Source organism: Acanthaster planci, linkage group LG01 (genome assembly GCF_054643075.1).
Source record: "Acanthaster planci isolate LZ-2023a linkage group LG01, COTS_SCS, whole genome shotgun sequence".
NCBI lineage: Eukaryota > Metazoa > Echinodermata > Asteroidea > Valvatida > Acanthasteridae > Acanthaster > Acanthaster planci.
The window spans coordinates 35909490-35931156 of record NC_141777.1 but is presented as its reverse complement, the minus strand read 5'-3'; the positions used below and the strand labels follow the sequence as shown (position 1 = coordinate 35931156).

At 41.7% G+C, this 21667-nt stretch overlaps 2 protein-coding genes across 3 annotated transcripts in view; one reads left to right on the top strand and one right to left on the bottom strand.

The window, feature by feature from the left end:
- Nucleotides 1-155: 155 nt before the first annotated feature.
- stip1 (stress induced phosphoprotein 1) lies at nucleotides 156-16872 on the top strand. Its single transcript, XM_022255245.2, has 13 exons — nucleotides 156-309; nucleotides 3341-3550; nucleotides 4179-4320; nucleotides 4980-5133; nucleotides 5370-5574; nucleotides 6144-6270; nucleotides 7148-7250; nucleotides 7629-7749; nucleotides 8550-8646; nucleotides 9267-9428; nucleotides 11185-11288; nucleotides 13386-13564; nucleotides 16184-16872. The coding sequence occupies exons 1-13, from the start codon at nucleotides 292-294 to the stop codon at nucleotides 16254-16256; spliced, it is 1695 nt and encodes a 564-aa protein (XP_022110937.2). The 5' UTR covers nucleotides 156-291; the 3' UTR covers nucleotides 16257-16872.
- A 951-nt stretch (nucleotides 16873-17823) lies between these two features.
- The window catches only part of lyst (lysosomal trafficking regulator), a 74775-nt gene continuing 70931 nt past the window's right edge, over nucleotides 17824-21667 (bottom strand). For both annotated transcript variants that reach the window (XM_022255242.2, XM_022255244.2), the window contains exon 52: nucleotides 17824-21066. In XM_022255242.2, the coding sequence (XP_022110934.2) occupies nucleotides 20892-21066 (175 nt within the window). In that variant the 3' untranslated portion in view covers nucleotides 17824-20891. The remainder of the gene's footprint in view (nucleotides 21067-21667) is intronic.

Below are 21667 nucleotides of genomic sequence, written 5' to 3'. Positions count from 1 at the left end.
TCATTTTCAACCCCCAGGGTTTTTCTAGTTGATTCTAGCGCTGGTTGGAAGAAGGTACATATGACTAGTCAAGGGGCGCACTGCACAATACCATGCAGACGAGGCTGCAAATGATGTTCAGACTCGATCCCGGTTAATATGCAAGAGCGCTCCCGAAACAAGCTCACAGTTGAAACTGTTCTTGCAACCGTTATTTGAGAACCTGACGTCAGACACATGGTTAAAAGGAAAACGATCACTGGTCATGTAGAAACTTCTAGACGCACGTGAAGAGCTCTCCGAAGCAGCAGAATGGGTGACAAATCGCAGGTAAATTATTTTTCCAGTTTTATTTTGAGCGAAAATTGACCAAAAAATCTATAGTATCTAAATGTCATGAGATGAAACTTGTTTTGATAACATTTAACACTTAGTGTTTGAAAAATTTGTTGGGTGTGATCGTTGGCTAACTAGGGCCTAGCGTAGTCATGCTAGTCGGGTCGTACTAATCAGCGTCAACACACCGTCAGTACGTGGGTTTCGAGTCAACTCGGACCCAAACCAACTCGGACCCACGACCAACTCGGACCCATGCTAACTCGGCCCCAATACTAACTCGGACCCACGACCAACTCGGACCCACCCGAGTCAACTCGGACCCAACCCCAGGAGCGTGATTAACTTGTTGAAAATTTTTATTTTGTCCACTTTTACATTTTAGCATTTGGTAAATGACACTTTTGCACTGCATGCTGCCGAGATTTAACGTCCTCTCTACATGTTATGCAGGGAGACGGTGGCACAGGCTTCCCAGAATTTCTCTGTTTTCGAGTCTGAACAGGTTTGGTGGTTAAAAACCGTACAGAACTAGATTTGATATCAGTGATGTCTTGGAACAAGTGACAAGTAACCGACAAGCGTCGTATTTTTATGGAGGCACATTTCCTTTGATGTCTTATTTGCCGCTTGTAATCTGGAATCTTGATAGGTATTAGCTTCTGAGGTACCGGTGTGATTAACCACAAAGACTGATTTTGTCACCTTCCATTCTTGAAACCCTATGATCGGGGAGTGGGAGCTTGGGACAACCAATGGGACCAGCTTTTGGAGTGTGATTGACAGTACCAAATCATTGACGCCCTTTCTCCGAAGTTTTTTTTGGCACTCCAGATCACCAGCAGAAATCGACTGAACTTTCACCAAACAGCCCCCAAAGTTTTTTTTGCAATAAAAGGCCACAGATAGGCCTTCTGATGTACATAAGAGATACTGCATACGTACAACAGATACTGCAGATATGCATCAATGTCACGAACATTGACCTTTTATAGTGTCTAATGGTGTTATCCCCCACCTCACTTTTCAATTTTTTTTTGGCCTGGCAAGTCTTACACCTCCACCTTGCCCCATTCCCTCCCCCCCCAATACCGGCAAGATTTAGGCAAATGGAGGAATTCATCCATACAGGCCTTAACTGACTGTCCAAATAACGCAAATAGGTTGGTAATTTCAAACAACACAAATAAAATCATTTTGAAATAAAAATGTGCAATATTTCCTATTGGCTTAAACTTGGAGACGGTTTTGAAGCGTCATATGTCTGCTTGCGAGCTCATTATTAATATTTTGTGATCCCACAGTTTCTTATTTTCTACAATAAGACGTGCCATAACCACGAGGGATCATAGAATTATTTATATAAATCCCGAATTTGGGATTGATAGTTTCCGGTTCAGAGTATTTCTTTCACAAAAAGCCTCACAATGCGGACTTACTTTGGATAGAGGCAGGCGGCTACATTCATATGAGCGCATAGTTTTACTACTATTAGGGGGGTATCTTCGGGGAAAGGCGAATAAAAAAGTTCATAAAATTGAAACGAAAAGTGATCAATCTGGCCATAATCTTGAATTTCAAGCGGAAAAAAATTATCTTGAATTTCTAGCGAAAAAAATGAAGGCCAACCTCTTCACGAGGTTCAAGAGTCGGCGCTATTTCGGTCTTTGGGCGCGTATTTGGTGTAATGCAACTGTAAGACTCAGTGGGTCTGAGTTGACTCGAGGTGGGTCAGAAATGGCGTGGGTCCGAGTTGGCTGTAGGTCCGAGATGGTCGTGGGTCCGAGTTAGTATTGGGCCCGAGTTGGCGTGGGTCCGAGTTGGTCCTGGGTCCGAGTTGGCATGGGTCCGAGTTGGAATGGGTCCGAGTTGGTTTGGGTCCGAGTTGGTCCTGGGTCCGAGTTGGTCCTGGATCCGAGTTGGCATGGGTCCGAGTTGGAATGGGTCCGAGTTGACGTGACCCCAATACGCGTCAACACATTGATACTAACGTCAACACACCGTCAACACTTACAAAATGCATTGAAAACAGAAAACAGACGTATCGAACTGTAATGTATACGCTTAGGAATAATTTCTTTATAATCGAGTTTACTTTTTATTACATTTCAATGGAGTTTTTCATGTGAAAAAGTTGTCCCTGAGCAGCGCCGCCGCTGCCTTGTCACTAGCCCTGCTAGTGTGGCACGGATCACTCCCGATTTATCCTTAGCCACACATCCGTCTACGCAATTTCGTGTCGGCGTATCAAACATTCCGGCGCACCCACTTATCATCGTGGGCGCAGTTTCTTTTGCACACAAACATGATTCTTGACCTTTCCGCTTTCTAAAAACCATTTATTGAATGATTTCACTCACGTTGTTCAGGTATTTTCCAGTCTTTTTGCCTTTATCCATTCAATCTAACGGGCTCGCTCTCTCAGTCGCCATCTTTAAAATAAGGTCGTTGAGCATTACATCACTTGACCCCTCATCGTCTCGACGGCTGTTCCATGTCAGGACATATGTAATACACGGACTGAGCGATAAGATACTACATGTACCAATAGACTCTTCCAAAACTTTGGCAGCAGTTTAGTTATCTTGACATGGAGCAGCCGTCGAGACGATGAGGGGTCAAGTGACGTAATGCTCAACGACCTTATTTTAAAGATGAGAGTGAGCAGCCGTGAGATCAGTGATTGATAAAAAGTTCAGATAAGAAAGTGGGCAATTTGGAATTAATGCAAACTGAGCTCTTCAGTGCTACAGTTATATTGGGAATGGTGAGTGCAGGACTGTCACATGAAAAGTACTCGGAGTGTTTTACCGCATGATTTTGATGTGTCAACTTGGGAGAGTGAAATGTTCAGTACTTCAACTTTCCAGATCTTTCAATAACTCGGTGGTACATGTAGTTAAGGAGGATTGAGTAAGGTTACAGATTAACACAGCACAAAAGCTAAGAGGGAACTTTCCCAGTTACCGTGATGTTCTGTGGCTTTTCACCTGAAGACCCCCTTGTTTTCTGTTTTTTGCTGCAGGTCGACGATTTAAAGGCAAAGGGGAACGCCGCCCTCCAGTCGGGGGACTCCAAGAAGGCCGTCGACCTCTACTCTCAGGCAATCAAGCTCGATCCAACCAACCATGTGCTGTACAGCAACCGGTCCGCTGCCTACGCCAAGATGGGAGAGTACGAAAAGGCACTTAAAGATGGCTGCAAGACGGTGGAGGTCAAGCCCGACTGGGGGAAGGTGAGTGTAGATCAGAGTGTAGTTATTCGGTACGGCCTATTAGAAATGAGCCAGTGCGGTACTCCAACAGGGCATGCCCAGACTGAAGTGCATCCGAGGTCATTCTGGAATAGTAATCATACCTCATTACGTGCATGAGATCGGCCGTATCAGTGCACCAGTAGACCCACCCACACACTCGCTTTGTTCTCGAGTGACCTTGCCTTTTTGAAATGTTGAACTGGCTCATTATGCATACTGCAGCCTTTAATTGATACTCGTCGTCACCTGACCCCCTTCTCTCTGGCATATCTTAGCCCTTACGCTAAAGGTGTGGTCAAGCCCTATTACTTGGAACTTGCCCAAGTCCTGCAAATTCCACTCTACGCACGAATGTAATGTCAGGTCAAGTAATTGACTCTGGTCCACCTTCTGATATCATGTAAGGCATTTAGAACCTGGTAGATTTGGAAAGATTGAGGTGGGTTGGATTCTCAAAGAAGCCTTCTGCATGGAGTCTTTTGATGGTTGGTACTTAAATGAAAACTTTTCAAGAAATTTATTGCAAAATCATAATTCATGTGTGTTCGTGCTTGCAATTTCAAGAATTCGCTTAATGTATTGCAGTTTTTTTTTTTCATTTCTGCAGGGGTACTCTCGCAAAGCAGCAGCTCTGTCTTTCTTGAGTCGGTACGCTGAAGCCGAGGTCACTTACAAGGAGGGCCTTGAACAGGATCCTAATAACCAACAGCTTAAAGACGGCCTCACAGAATGCAGGAAGAACCTTACAGGTGCAAATGACGTACAGGCTGGGTCTGTCCCAAGCTTAAAATTTCTAGAAGCACTTTTAAGTGGGAACCAGTCATCTCTGTTGAATGTGAATCCCTGTTAATGTAATCTCTTGTAGACAGGTGTTAGAATGCGAGCTGCCCATAGACCATAGTATGAAATGCTGTCACCAGAGAAGCATTCTTAGTGCTTTCGCTTTAACCTTTGCACTAGGACAAAACGCCTCAAAATCTGCATGTGTGCAATATGCCTGTTGCAGAGCAAGGCCTGTCAGTGGGCTGAATTTGGAACTGAGCATTGAAGCCACAGAAATGGCATAAAAATGTCATTTAAGTGAAAGCTTCCTTCTTACATTGGAACTGTACTCTTAGCTTTTGCCACCTCGGTGCAGTTTTGGACAAGTCAAGTTTATATGTGTCATTGCCATCCTCTGAAGGATTTTGGAGGATGTGATATTCCTTACCAGCAAAGGCTCAAAATGGAATGAATAGAAGGGTGTCATTTGCACAAGGTTAGGGATTGGCATTGGAGTGTGTTGCTGATCTCCACAGCAGCGGCGCTTCTATTGCTAAGTATGGGGCAGAAATGACAAAATGAAAATGAAGTGATTTGTAACCAGTCTGAAAAGTCCCCACTCACGATTTGTCTTTCTTCCCAACAGGACCAGCCGGCAGCCAGCCCTTGAGCAATCCCTTTGCTGGGCCCGGAGTGATCGAGAAGATACGTGCAGATCCTAGGACCAGAGACTTCATGAAGGATTCGTCTTACATGGCTTTACTCAAGAGGCTGCAGACAGACCCCAGTGCCCTGAGCAGGTTAGATGCCCTGCAATTCCCCTCCTCCCAATACCGTTTCTTAGGGATGACATGGTTTTAATTTTCACTGTACCCAGTTACGCAACTCGGTAATGTAATCTTTGGAATGGGACGCAGTGCAGAGTTTGCACATTAGCCAGTAGACACTTGTAACTGGTAGGGCGTTCGTGCGGAAAATGTGGTCACGCACGGACCAGCTTGAGTTCAAATTTTCATCAGAATCATTTGTTTTCCAGTTGCCTAAATGATCCACGCATGCTCACCACCTTGAGCGTACTGATGGGTGTCGATCTCCAAATGGCTGGAGAGGACACTCCATCAGCAGCACGGCAGGCTGGTGCGGAGGCTAAGAAGGCCAGCCAGTCAGCAGCAGCGTCTGCCAGTAAACCAAAGGAGCAGCCGAAGGAGGAGCCAATGGAGATAGACCCTGACAAAGCTAAGGTCCGTCTCACTTTTTGTTGTGGCTTTGCTGATCAATATGAATTCTCAAAAAGGGGCTTGTTTGAAGAACCTGTGCCATAATGTTCCCTATTTGTTTTATTATTCCAAATCCAAAATTGTGTCTATACCTGTATGTAGGATAGACAGTGCTAAAATCAGTGTTGGCAAGAACTTAAAATGTTAACTTGGTTTATTGTCACTTTACTCAAATGGAACGTGTGTGATACTTTGATGGACTACACAAGGTGCCAACGACACAAAACTGGTCGTAGAAAGCTGAGAATTATTGCCTCCATTCTGAATCTGAGTGAGAGACTTGAGATGGAATTGCTAACAGCCATCCTGCGGTCATTTTTTTCAGTGAAGCAGCAAAAACAAAGATTTATACTTCTTACAGTTGGAATGTTGTACTCAGTAGCTTTCCAATCTTTTGCTGCTGATATTTGTTCAGGAGTTCGAGATAAGAGTTCTCTCTGGCATAAAGGTAGATTTGAAAATCAGTTTTGGGCGCTAATAACTAATTCAGCAACTTACTGTTGGGGATTTGCTCTCTCTTGACTCGTGCTTAGGCCATGGAGCTGAAGGAGGCGGGAAATGCCGCCTACAAAAAGAAGGATCTGGATAAAGCCATTGAGTTGTACACCCAGGCCATCGACTTGGATCCAATCAACATTTCATTCCTCACCAACAGGGCAGGTCAGTGGGAGGCTGGGTTAGTTACATGTGCATCATAATAAATGATATCTACTGACCTTGTCCACCAAGATGTTAACCCCAATGGCCAAGGCCCTTCTGGTTATAAAGATGCATCCTCCATCTCTGAAAAATCCTCTAACTGCCTCTGCGGAAAAAATTGGATACAGCCTCAATCCTTCAAGGCTTCTGCCTCAGTCTTTCAGAATCTTCTGGCATTTCCTGTCATCGTGTTGAGGCAATGCGAATGGTATCCTGGAGCAGATGGAGGATTTGAAGCATAATCTTGATTTCAATTTATGCACTGCTGAGCAAACAACACAATGCCTAGCCCCAGACCTTGACACAGTGCACCTTCCACAATCTGATACATGTATCAGTCATACTTTTGGCCATACAGCCTTAATCCTCCAGAATCCTTTAAAGCCGTGCAGATGATTTTGGAGGACTCAGGATGGTAGGGTTAAGCAGACCTACATGTAGATTTGTCTTTACTGACTAGACCTACACAGTTTTTTGAGGACTAACTATCTATGGTGGTGTACGTTTGTCAAATAGATACTATAGAATTCTCTGTTTCCCTTTTTTCAGTTTATTTTATGACTGTCTTGTGTCATACCCTTGAGGCACCCTTTGTACAAAGAATCTCTTTTCAGCAAGCTTGCCTTTTAGTCTGTGGCCTTGAATGCAAATAGGTTCTACCTGTTTTTTTGTCAAAGGTGCATTGATTTAAGTATTAATGCAAGCATAGGTTAGTTTTTGTGGCTGATATTTTCAAGCATTTTCAGCTACTTACAAAGAATGGGAGCAAAACTTGCCAAGTGAAAATTACTTGCAGCTTATTCCATTGTGAGACAAAGTGGACTTTTCCTTTTGGTAGCCGCTCACTTCGAGAAGGGAGACTTCGATTCCTGTCGGGAGGACTGCCTGAAAGCAGTGGACATCGGCAGAGAGAACAGGGGAGATTACAAAATCATCGCAAAGTGAGTCGGGCGGTACTGGTCCTCGGTGATTCTCCTAATCAGTCAAACTTGGGACAGTGGTCATAGGGGATGGTTGAGATGGGGATTTATGATGCCATGCAAATATCTGGGCATTACTTGTGGATGGTCAATAAATGAAGAGTTTTTGTCTGATGCCTATACCAGCACTCGTAGCGAAATCAAGGTATTGTATAAAGTATTGAAAGGAATATGTCACGCACACAATTAGTGAGTAAGGCATTAGCACGAGAACCAGCGCGTGAACCAACACGCGCACGTACTCCATTCGTTTGCACTGCACTTTCTGGTTCACAGTGACGTCACACCTCGGTACTCTATTGTTCAGGAGAATAACTTGTTCCTGTCTTTGTCTTGCAGAGCTTACTGTCGTGTTGCAACGTCTTATGCCAAGGAGCAAAATTACCAGGAGGCGCTGTCCTACTTTGATAGATCTCTGGCCGAACATCGAACCCCAGACACACTCAAAAAGAAACAAGAGGTACAAGTTCGTTCAATTTGAAATGTGACTTTTTTTTGTATTGGGGCGATTGTCTACCTGTCACTGCTGGATCTATCACATAGTGCCGGCAACTCGTACATTAGGTTTGCACTTTCAAGTACTGAACCTCAACCCTCCCAGAGCTTTCGAAATCTATCAGGTGTTGGGAGGGTATTGCAGGATCGAAAAAGGTACAACCCATCCGCTGTTATTAGTTGGGCTTGATATCACTTGAAAGTGAAAAGTCCAATTTACATATGCTATTGAGTCCCTGCAGAGAGGTAGATTTTGATGGATTTGGGAAGTTTTCTAGCAAATTAAAAAGATTGAAGGAGTTACAGTTAATATTGTGTTCACATGCTAGTGATGCACCCTAATGCATGAAACTATAGGGAAATGGCATGCAATTGCCCCCTCAGCTGGTAATTTTTTGCACCTCGTTTTATCTGAGCAAGGTTTGTCAAAGCAGTCCTCTGCACTTATCAAGTAAAATCATGGCAAAGAAGGACCTAGTCTTAGCACGCATAATTGCAGCGTAATCAGAACTGGTGTTAAGTTATTCAGCTCAGCACAACGGTGCTAGAGTTCAGTTAATCATCTTAACTTGGCCGTAGGGTTCCTGAATCAATGTCGCCCACGGGTTCTGCCCCTGTGTGGAGAGAAACAAGCATTGTCAATTGCATTCTGTCTCAAAGCAGAAGAACTGTCCTGTGTCCTTGTCACACCACTGCCAGCACAAAAATGACACCCTCCTTCCTTGTCAAATTGACGTTCTTCACGTGTATTGCTGTTGTGTGTAGGTCTTAAAAGAGAAGAAAGAGGCAGAAAAATTAGCCTACATTGACCCTGAGAAGTCCCTGGAAGAGAAGGAACAGGGAAATGCGTGCTTCCAAAAAGGTAGGTACCTTTGTGTTCGATAAGGGCAGGCGTTATGCCATTCCGCAGTGATCTTTCATTTTTCCAAACTGGAAGAGTATTGGTCACTTCTATGGACAACATGCTTTTAATTGTATCTTTTAATTTGAAATGTAAAAAACCTTGATACAAATTAAGGATATAAACTCCCACAATGCTCTCCTGCCAAAAAAGGCAAAAAATATTCCTCCCAGACCTTATTCCCCATAGAGCCAAATTTAGGAGCGTTATCCCTAACCGCCTACTGATTCCCTGGGACTTTCCCGCTCAGTCCAACACAACCCAACAGTTGCAGTTGCAGGTGATAGTAACTTGCCGAACGATTTGCCTGCTCAATCCAACAGAAACCAACTGTGCCTTATAATTCTGATGCCTGCTGAATCTAACAAAATGTAAAACATGTCAACTGTGCACGGTCATCAGTTGTCTGCTCATTCAAACCGGTGCCCAGTAAAGTTTATCATTACTTTAACATGTTTAACTGCCACCTCCAACAGATTTCAACAGAGACATGCTCAAGGAGTAAATTGGGTCCAGTTAGATACAGCATGGGGAGGGTTTTTTTTGCTGAACAAGTCTTTGTTTTTGTATCGCCTGCTCAGGAGAGTTTGCCACAGCCGTCACACATTACACAGAGGCCATTAAGCGTAACCCGGACGATGCCAAGCTGTACAGCAACAGAGCAGCGGCATATACCAAGTTGGCTGAGTTTGGGCTTGGCCTGACAGACTGCGAACAGTGCATCAAGATGGACCCGACATTCTGTAAGTCCAGTCAGCTTAAGGTAGACCTATGTAACGAGCTTGAACCGTTAATTTTGGTTTTTTGTAAACAGCGTTTTTTTGGTCGGGGCCCTGAGTTTGTGCTTGATGAAATTGCAGAAGTTGCACAAAGCATTTCTGTAAGGGCACCTTTTTTAATACTGTGGTTCTCGTATCTTTTTTGACTTGAGGTAGGGTCGATCAAAAAAAAGTATAATTCCTAACCCAAAAAATTCGACACTATGGCCATATAGATGACTGAATAAACCAGGCAAAGTGCACTATGCATGCTTGCCACTTGTTTTTATGTTGAGTACACCATGAGTGGTCTTAGTAGCTGAGTTACAGAGAAGTATTTTTATTAATGCAGACTGCAGAGCAACATTATTCTTGAATTTTTAACTCATGGAACTACTAAAACTGGTTGCAAATGTAGTTTCATAAAAACGTTTGAAATAAAACAAATTGAACAAAGTGTGGAACAAGGGGTATGAGTCCTCTGGAACCAAATGCCGTCATAAAAATAGTTTAAATATAAATACAAAATGGAAAAAAAATGACAAACGTGACAGCAGTGGAGGCTGCCATGACATGATGAACAAAGGGCGGCAGCATAACTGGGTTTATTTTAGTCTCGGTCTACTGTGTACTAACAAGTCTGTAAGGCAGTGTGTAGGGGGTTTGTGTGTATTTTTCCATTATCAGTATCGATAGTTACGTTTTTCACACAAAAATTGATTCATAGGAAAAACTGTAGAATTTTTTGGTGTCACATTAAGTAAGATTTACATAGTGTACATGTACCAGTATATTTTTACCCACTTAGAAACCCTGAAAGATCCCACAGTTGACTAAAAAACAAGTCTATTTTTAATAAATGCTGCTCCGGTACCAAGTCGCTAGCGACGTGGAAACATTCCTTGTTCGTGTTAGTGTCAGGACACTGTAGTGTACGGCATTCCGTGTGCAGTGTGCACATTTGCTATAGTGCTCTGTTTATGTATGTAGTGCATTGGATGTGGTACATTACCGCTTGTTCTGCAGTTGATGCTGTAGGGCCTACCTTGGATTTCAACTGTCGCTGCGTTGCTGCGTTCAAGCACCCCAAAGCTCCGCTATGCCGTGCGTACTATGAGATTTGGTACCCAGACACAAGTGTATTTTACAGTTTATTTTTTTATGCATTTTCCCTTGTGTGGAAAGGTGCCCTGCTGAATGCACAGTTATATGCACATATACATAACGATGCAAACGATCATTGTAACTGTATATTTTGTACCACTTTTTATAAGCTTTTGTGAGGAGAACAACTCAAATCAAAGGTACATTTTCTGACTACTTAGACACAAAAAATGGACACTTTTATTTAAGAAAAAAGTACCTGTCCATCAAGCAATATGTCCTTAATTATTACTTTCCCGAACTGAAAGAAGAATTTGTCCCGGGCAATCGGAAAAGCGCGAATGTCGAGGCCAGTCATGGACATTGTTTTTCCTCCTTCCACTATTCTCTGGTCGTCTACTGCACATTAATATCCGTACATTGTGAGTTAGAATGGGTCCCCAGGCACCAGAGAGAAATCTTTTTATTTTGTACTCTTTTAGAGGGGGAGGGGGGCAGGAAAAAGAGTACGCTTTGTACGCTTGTGAAAACGATGACAAAAATGGATGACCTCTGAGCACCGTATATTTTTATGTGTCTTTCTTCAACATTAACTTGTACGCGATTTTGAAACGATGTTTTTCTTTTTTCGTTACAGTGAAAGGTTACCTGCGAAAAGGTCACATTTTGTATGGGATGAAAAGATTCAGTGAAGCCAAAACGGCATTCCAAAAAGCTTCAGATCTCGACCCAGCCAATGCTGTAAGTAGACAATTCAACATGTAGAAGCGTTAACCCCTTAACACTTGTAGACAGCCACAGCCACAGCTGCATTTCTGTGTGAGGATAGTACATACCCCACGTACATGTACATTCTATTCATCATGCACCTGCGGTTTCAATGTGGGCCTACTGCTGGAGAGGGCTTTGCACACTGGGCATACCGCAGCTCGGCAGTTGCGATCAAAAGAATACCAGCATTAAGGGGTTAACAAGTTTATGCCAGAAGACATATTTCCCCACAATTTTCAGTTACATTATTATGATAGGAATGTAAATGGAACGTGATATAGGAAATGACAGGCGAAGCCATCACCATTTAATCATAAAAAAATGTGAAACCAGGGTTCGACCCTAGAACCGTTGATTATAGTTGATTGTGATGCACGCCCTCTAGGTGCTGCCGGTTTTTGAACCAAATAAAATACAACCTTTTGCATCCAAGACTAGTTCAGTCCCTGACTCCAGCCCAGCAGATGTAATGCTGAAGTCTAGGAATGCAGCAGCAGTAAATCATCTGAAAATTGTGTTCCGCAACGCCCATGGGCAGATGGGGCGCCGTCGCAAACTGTGAGCCGTTTACTGTACTACCGCATATGGCCGGTCTCGTCAAGGCTATGACTTGATCTAAATCAGCACGCGCTTTCATGCAGTGCATCGTAGAGGTACATGTAAGTTCATGAATATGCATCCCACACATATGACGTGCCGAATGTGTATGGTATTTATAGCACATTACATGTGCTATAAATATGCAATATTGGTTTTTCTGATTGGTCATTGGTAGTTGTTACATCAATGATGTCGCGTTTGTGATTTTGTGTTTGGTTCACACGCTACAGGTACTGGACACAGTCAAGACCAAACATTCCCTGTACATATATGTACTTTGTATGTACATTTCGCCGGGCATACATGTGCGTGCACATGTACATGTATACTGCATAGAACGTACATGTACATGTACTGTACATGTACATAAACTGTTCATAATGATGTGGAATTTTTTTTTTTTCTGTCTCTTGGGTTGTGAAAAAACAGAACATTTTCAGCAGGTAACCATTTTGTCTGTGTGTTTAATTTGCTTGAGTAGAGTTATACTATTGAATATTCTGGAAATTCATATTTCCCATGGCCATTTATGATTTATACTCATCAACAATTTAACAACAGTCAGCATCGAGTGCACACTGTCATGCATGATGTTGGAGCAGAAAACATTACTGCCAAAGAAGATTGTTGGGGGGGAGATGCGGACTAGTGAAAATGCTGCCGGACTAGTAAAAAGCCATCACTGCTGGTCTGGCTGGCAAGTGAGAAAAAAAGTCAAGGGCAAACCGTGGAAACGATGTTAAACCTTTAATTCTGGAGAAGTAGACCATGAGACCATTTGTTGAACTTGCCCGTGATACACAGCCTGTCACTGTATAACAAATATTCCTCCGATGTGGGGGCCTTGGAGTGTTGCCAAACTTTAATGAGAAATATTGTTGAAATATTATTCAGGTGACTTTCAAGGGCCATTATTTGTTGTGTTTGACTTAATGTTTAAAATTTGGCCAACATATCTGGTGTTTTCTAGCCAGACAAATAATCCTTCCACTGAGCAGTGATGCTGTGCCTTGAGGCTCAGTGTTGACCTTGGCCTTGGCTGTTCCTATGTGCAACTGAATGAGGGTTTCAGTTTAAAAGTGGGTTTCTGTCTTCAGACTATTTCAAAACACTTTATTGAAATTGTATTAGAGGCAGTCACCGTTATAATGTACGTACATGAGAAGCATGCAATTAATCAGAGAACAGAATAAAGATGGCTCCTTTATAAATTTGGGTGATGCATGGTGATACAACTCATCCATTTTATATAGGGCCTTGGCCTTGAAGGTCAAAGACCTGGCCTTAGTCGGGGCATGGAAGGTTTTGGCCAGTAGCCTTTGAAGGTCAATCCGGTGACTGAGACCAGTTTAATTGTAAAAATATCCTAGCATGGAGTGGTTTAGAAAAAAAGTCAGCAGTGCTACCAGAAAACTGACATGACCACCGCCCTCATGTGTGCTTTGCGACATTCTCCTTCGGCTACAGGAGGCAAGGGAGCAGATCAACAGGTGCATGGTGGCGATGAGGTCACAGGCCGACACGGAAGATCCCGAGGAGATCAAACGGAGGGCTATGGCCAATCCTGAGGTGCAGAAAGTCCTGAGCGACCCAGCCATGCGAATCATCCTGGAACAGATGCAGAGCAACCCCGGTGCCCTCCAAGAGTAAGTTTTCTGGAAAGGATCTCTGGGATTGCGATTGTTTTCATCTTGCCCTTGAAAATGTACCTTTGTACCTCGGTTAACCCTATTTTTGATTTTCGTTTTGTTATTTAAAAGCGACTTTGGTGCCTTTTTGATTTTAAAGCTCATGAGCATATCCATTATTTTCATAGTCATGAGCAAAACTGTGATGTCATCCTGGGAAAAAGCCCTCATTGGTACATTGATTTGTGCACAAAAATGCTTGAATTTTGAAATTTTGCTCACCTACAATTCTCTGGCGACTCATTGAGAAAAGTGCATGGCTAATCATTTGTAATTGTTTCTCAGAAAAGTTTTTCATTCTTGTTTCACAATATGAGTATAAAAAGGCAGTAATAAAGCACAAACAGTCCTATATGTTTACCAAAGTGTATGTTTTAACACACTTAACCCAAAAGGGATGTCAGATAGTGTTTTGGGCATGGGGAAGGCACAAAAAGCATGGTCAAGAAGAGTTTGTCTCTAGGTCCCTTGAAGGGCCTGCAATATCACCGGCCTGCCAGTAAGATGGTAAACTACTCAGGGGGGTTGATCATTAAATGGCAGAAAGAAGCCACTGAAGACTCATTTGTATGACACGAGACCTGAGTTTACTCAGAGATTTAAGGGGAGTCCTTGAATTTTTTACCTGGGGGGGATATTGTGAAATCTGTGAAATCATTTTTATTCTTGAATCAAAAGCAAGGCAATCCACGTACAAGTTGTTTAACCACTTCCTGCCAGGTGGGATTTGCATATGTGGGATGAGTTGCCAGAGGACTTTCAAGATTTTCTGTTTCCAAAATTCTTCAAAAATTCATTACTTCATTAACTGGATGCTTACACCCACACAAATTACCGTCTGGTCGCTACTCTAATCTGATAGGCAACCTCCATTGACACCCGAGTATTGCAGCCGGGCCTGCCACCCAGTTAAGAGAGCCCACATTGTGCGGTGTTGCATAATTTCCCTTGTTCCGGAAATTGGCCAAGTGCATTCAAAACAATGACGGATTACCTCTGCTAATGCCAGCACTCTGCTGAAAAATATTGGCACTTCCAGCAGCTCGATCTTTTGTTACAAGGCCCAGCTCCTTTGTCCGATTTCGGGCACCTTGGCTATGCGTACAAACCCAAGGTCTCCGGTACTGGGAACCCCGGCACCGGCTTGTTAAAAACTGATATGTGGGAACACAGATAATGTAGTCGGGGTAGATTATCCACTTCACACCGAGCTGTTATCAATGTTCATACTGCTGGGTCGGGTCCTTTTTCATTTTTTTCCGTTTTCAAAATTCTTCAAAAATTCACATCTTTATTTGCCAGACACGTACACCCAAAAGAATAAGTGTCCTGTGTCGACTCTAATCTGACAAGCAACCTCCATCGACGCCAAGCATGCTGCGCGGTAAAGAGCCCCCATTATGTGGTGTTGCATAATTTCCTCTCTGTTCTGGGAATTAGTCCAGGCTGGTGTTGCTATGCAGCGCACATGATCCATAAGGGTGAACTGGGCCATTCATCGGGCACACCGGCACAATTAACGCTGCACAATGCAGGCAGATTCCACAAGCATGCCGTGGTACAGTATTTTATCACTAGTCGCTGGAGCGCCTGTTTTTGTCCCCGCTGATAATCCGTGCGTGCTGGCAGCGGCAAACAATGATACTGTTTCAAAACAATGACAGATTATTTAAATATACACATATGTTGGGTAAGGGCAAAAGCCGTATTTAAATGACAGATTACCTCTGCTAATTGCCAGCACTCTGCACTGATACTGCTGACCGCAGCATACAAACCTTCACTGGCAAGTCCTAGCAGCCCCATCTTTTGTTTCTAAGTTTGGTCACCACAGCCATGAATAAAGGTCCAGTTTTCCAGTCTCGTGAACCCATTGCTGCCCATCAGTGATGGAATTACCTTCACTGATAGCCCAAACTTTTTACTGTCAGCAAATAAACTTGTTTCTAAAAATACCCAGCGACTTTTTTTTTTTAAAGTTACAAATTTCAGGCACCCCAGCCTCATGGGCCACGCACCGTGTCTCCAGTACCAAGCACCCTGGCACAAAGTGGTTAAAGATGACAATCCTCATGCTCCCAATGCTAGTTCCAGATTAGAGATAAAAGAGTTGTGTCAACTGGATTTTCTGAAAAAATGGAAAATAAGTTTTCTCAAAGTGACGTTTTACCTGTAATTATAGCGACACAGAGTATTCAATAAGTAAAATGATGGCCATTGTGTGATTAAAACCCATCGACCCTCGACTCAACATCTTTTGTATGTTTGATAGATATGCACAAACTGGTTTATGGAGTGTTGGCCAATTGAAGTTTCTGTACCCTGAACAAGTGCTTCCCTGCAGTTGAGGAAAACTGTCCTGCCAAAATGCTGTCAGAAATTTCAGTAATCTTTACCAGTTTGAGCTTGTAGTATGCTGTAATTACATTTGTTTCCTGCTAAATCTGCTAACTGCAGAGCACTTGATCAGATTTTGGACAGTACAGGGACAAATGGGTTAACCCTTTCTGTTTGGCACTGATTAAATGAACATAGTTCCTATTCTAAATTTTTTTGTGTTTGGTTTCTTGTCAACAGGCATATAAAGAATCCAGAAATTGCCGCCAAGTTGGATGTACTGTTGCAGGCTGGCCTTATCGCAATTCGTTGACGGAGGCTTAGCGTCCTATTTGTGTGTGTCCAAGCCATTGTGTGCTGTACATGTTAACACCGGCAAACTTAGATGGTGGGAAGTTCGTATTACTGGAGAAGATTTTTTACCAGCTGCTTGAAATTTGAGGTTTTGACCAAAGTATTGCAAACTATTACTCAAATTTTAAATATCAGAGATTTGTCAGTTGTTTCCTGTACTGTGTTGAGAAAAACATAATGAAATTTTGATTGTATTTCTTTCTGTTCTTTCTTTGTAATGGTTGTTGGCTTTGGAGTAACATGAAAGAGTCCATCTGTAGTTGCCTGATGTACGTAACTTTGTGAATACCATGCACTTCACTTAACGCTTATGATAGGGTCCACACCAACCCGGGTACCTGTGTGGAAAATTTAGATTAGGAATATGGGTAAGACCTTTTTTTTTTTAAATTTTCACACAAGTTGAAAGGAACACTTAGATGAAAGGGAACTTTGATGCTGTTGAAGAAACTTAGTTGGGGGGGGGGCCTGGGAAAATACCTGGCGCAACTGCAAAGGGCATTATTGTATCAAATTGTTGCCGCATCCAGAAGTAGTCGAGGATAAAATAAACGTTGATATCTTGTGTGAAACCATGACTTGAGTTGAGACATTGATTTTTGAAAACATGAAAGTTTAAGTACAAATTACCTGTGTCCAACTAGATTTTCAAAAATAGGCAACTTTCTGATTTCTCTTTGGTCAGACCCAAAAAAAAAAAAGTTTGAAGGATTGCGCATACATGTATACCAATTAGAACTTCTCAGTTTATGGGGAAATTAAAGATACAATTCTTTCAAGAAGCTTGAAATATTTCAAGGCTGCTAATAATTGTGATACATGTACATGTAACATGGCAGAAGCGTTCTAGCTCTGGAAGAAAAGATTTGATTTCAAACAGGAAGAATCCAAATGAAAGCTGGCGCAAGTCATTTTAACTAGCTGCTTGAAGCTGCAAGAAATGGAATGAGTCGGAATTACGCAAATCAAAAACCAGTGGGAAGGGGCTGTATTGTCATCGTTTAGTTTTAAGTAAAACTAGGTTTTCAAGTTTCTTTTGTTCTGTCAAAGTGGAACAGAATTATTTCAAATGAATTTTTTTTTACTCCTAGTGAAATTCACACAAAGCATTATTTTTTTTGTGTCACAAATGAAGTAACAAACTCATGCTTTCAAGCAATGTGGAAGCTCCTTGGCATAATAGCGTGTCTGGAAAATGCCTGGTTGCAGAAATCATGCGATGTACATTTTCCAGTGACTTGTTGCTTCTTTTTGGTTGTAAATACAATAATGAATCAAAATAAATACCCTTCTGATTTTTCTCGTAGTTGACTGGGATTGTACACTTGCTATATTAAAAACTGAGTCAAGTGTCTTAAGGGCATAATTGACAAAAGGTATTTTTCTGTGGTAACCCCCTTCAAAATAGACCCATTGTCTTCCCATTCTTGAGACGGAAAGGACTGAACTGAAACTTGGTGTCATCATAATGCCAGTTACCATTTTTAACGTTACAAGTTGCAAAAATTAGCCTCATGGACTGCTAGTTGATGATATCAAAGTACATGTAGTTTATTTTCTGCTCAATCATTTATTAAAAAAAAATTAGGCACAGTATTTGTAACATATTTGATGTACTCACCAATGACATTTGTGTGTAATATAAAAATAATTCAGTACATAAATTACCTACCAAAAAGAGCTTCAGAGTAACACACATGTATTTGATTGCTCCACACAACACACATCACTTTTCACAATTTACAGATGAGCAAAATAGTTGTCTTGCAGAATTTAGGGGGTTTAGAGATACATAGACATACAATAAACAAAGTTGGTATGGCAGTTATACACAGTCTATAATACTGTTGGCATATGTTACGTGAACATTTAGGTTTACATTGTCCATTGTGGTTATACTGTGGGCAAACTTTCTCAACATTGGTTATAGCATTTACACAGCAAAACACTGCCATTTTTCTTTCGGGAAAACAAATTCTTCCATAAACTGATGCTCAGATTTGTTCATTTTCCGTAGATTTGTTCAGTTTCAGTATTGTTTATGTCGGGACTTGTTTGAAATGTTTATGACGAAACTGAAAACAGGTTGTTTACACTTTGTTTATAATATTCTTATGGAACAACTAACCAGTAACTGCATCTACAGTTTCCTGTGAACCCATTGGGGGGGGGGTTGCTTGGTATACTGAAATCCCAATAGTGTAGTTTGCCTCTCTAAATTGGAGTTCATTTCATGTATTAATGCAACTCTTTTGTAGGATTTTCACTGGAAGAAATCGTTTCTGGTCAACCAACACTTTGATTGCAACATGCGACAAACATGAAAAAACAAAGGAACACAAATTTAAAAACAAAGATTATTGCAGAATATAAAAAGTATCAGCGACGACCCTCATTCTTGTTTGACTTCCACACTACTTGACATTCTCGGTTTGTTGACTCAAAAAGCTGCATAGGTTTGATTTTTGTATCGTCCATTCACAACAAAATATAACTATTAAAGTACTGTCATTGCATTAATTATAAAATTACATTTCTTTATTAAACAGTTCATGATCATTTACATCCTCACACATCTTTTTAACTGTTAATTTACCTTGTCAAATTTTTAGAGCCAGTGTTAAACTATCAAAAATACAAAGGAAACAATTCTTAAAACATTTCAGACACCATCTCTCGATGTTTGACACCATGATACCGGTACAGAGCTTGGAGATACATCCAGGCCACAGTGTTATATATTCAAATGCCAGGGCACAATACTCTCTGAACACGTGTGAGCAAAACTATGGAATGCTCAAAATTTGAGTACATTCTTTGTACATTTCTATATGACCCAATAGGCCCATGTACTTGCTTTGTTTACATGTGCCCTTTTCTGTGGGAGCCAAGTGGGGATGACCGATTTGAAACTTCCCAGGAAAAGGGGGCATGCATACAAACAAGCATAACGTCATCAGTACATACGCCTGTATAGTCAAAGGGATTAAAATCGGTCAATAGTTATTTCATCAGTCAATAGTAATCATTTCATCAGTCAATAGTAATCATTTCATCAGTCAATAGTTTTCATTTCAGAAGTCAATCGTTATGTCATCAATCAAGGGTTATTTCACTTTGCAACTGGCATTTGTATATTCTGTGTACTGTATAAGATTCTTGTTTGCTGTGACAATTTGCCAGAATGCTTTTACATATATCAGCATTTAATTCATACGTTGAATTCAGGGCAAATCATTCTCCATTCTGTTCCATCTTACTTCAACATGTTCTCCATAAATGCTCATGCACAAAGTGTACAGTGTCTGTTCCTTGGATTGCCTTCAAAGTATTCTACGCATGGGCATGTAGAGTTTGCGTTTATTGAGTTCACTTTCAAGCAATAGATCACAAGGGTCCAAGCACCTCTTGCCCAGGTCCACACAAAAATCAAATCTTTCAAAAGCTTCTCTTTTTCTCTCTAGCTATTCAGATTTTTTAATGGAATGTCAAACCATCTCCGACTAAAGAAGTCTCGGCTATGAAAATTACCAATATATCCAGACCTTATCTACATGCTAAAGAAATCCCCGATCACTGACGTTATGTGAGTACCTTTCACTTCAGTTTTCAGAGCAAGTTATCAGCGTTAAACAATAATGAAATAGATGACCAATAAACTGCTCCTAATTGGGGGAAATGGAGACTACTGATGAATAGCGATACATAATTTGGACAGTTTGGAATTTAGTTTTCCTCTGTCAGGTATTTGAACTATGCAAAGGAAATTGTCATAATAACAACAAAACTTTGATCTAAAATGTAACTTTGCGATTAAACATCTTCCAATATGCTCTGAAAAGTTACGCTATCACTGACACGTTGACGCTTCAATGGTGGCTTGATATTTAAAATAAAAATGAGGTTGGCACTGGAAATACTGAATTATTTGTATTTTATCGAAACAAACTGAACTTGCTTTCTGCCTATCATTTGCATGCTATGGGCAGAATCTGAAACAGCTTAAATCTCTTAAATCAGCCTCAAAATCAACATGATCAATTCAAAATTACAGCATCTATATAACTATTAGCACCAATACCACTGGCTATGGGTTTCTCTCAAAATGGAAACCAGAAAAATGTGACCAAAAGAGGAAGCTGTCTAAAATACAACTGTAGGTATTTATCTCCAGCTTCAGTGATTGTATTGAAAATTATAAATTGTGGGCAATCCTCTGTCGGAAATTATTGAGAAATTATCCGGATATACTTGAACCTGATGTAGAAACAGGTAATCCTACACATCAAACCAAAAAGAAAGAACGAGAAAGAGACTCCAATCTAATTGAAATCTCAGCCAAAGTAACTTCTACATGTGGGTAACCAAAATGACTAACCTATTAAAAATAAAAGCCATCTAAACAGCAATCAGTTATTGCCCTCGGGAGGAAAATTAATCTTAGTACTGGGACAAGATAAAAACCGTCATCAGAACCAAAAACTAGATCTATCATTTACAATCTGCCCGCACCTGTCACAATTACCTTACAATTCCCAAACGAGCTGCTTTGTCATCAATGACACCCCCGCCCCGACCCTGTGAGGCTTTTCTTTCAAGGACTCCCAAGGGAGCTGATTTTGTTATTCCCAGGATTCCGGATCTTCCCGATGTCAAGGAAGGCCTCCATCTTGGGGGCCCTGCGGCTGCCCTCTTTGTTGCCCCACGTCACCACCAGGCCGTCCTGATTACTCGCCACCAGGTACTGGGAGTCGGTGGTGAAGGCAAGACTACAAAAGACAAGGAGAAAGGGGAAACAGTTCTCAGCATCCAGATCTGCTGCCATGGGAGAGTTCTGCCCTAGGGTCAAGGGTGATAACTGTGGTTGACTTACACTGACAATTCTAAACCCAGGGAAATTCGAAAATTCCCTCTAAATGACCACTTTTGTCTGTTGTCACAAGCACCTTTGACTATGACACAAACGCATGATTCCTGGGTGTAGTAGCAAGAGGAAAGTCTGTGGTTGCACCATCTGAAATCCCTTTTGCGAGTGTGAGGTTCTGAAAAGAATCGGGGAACTTGATATTTCAAACAGTGTGCACTATCAGACATTCTCCTGACGATTAACAGAACAAACATTCTTGAACACTGCATCCACCAATTCTTGATTTTCCCACTCAGAGCCATCATAAAGCTTAGAAGGGGCTTGTGTCTTGTTAACCATGCTGCCGGTTTGAGGTACCTTAGGTTTGTACACATAGCCGGGGTGGCCGAAATCGGACAAAAGAGCTGGGCCTTGTAACAAAAGACTGTGCCTGCTGGGAATTGCAAACATTTTTCAGTTGTGGAGGAAATCCTTCACTGTTTTGAAAGATTGTACCACTGTTT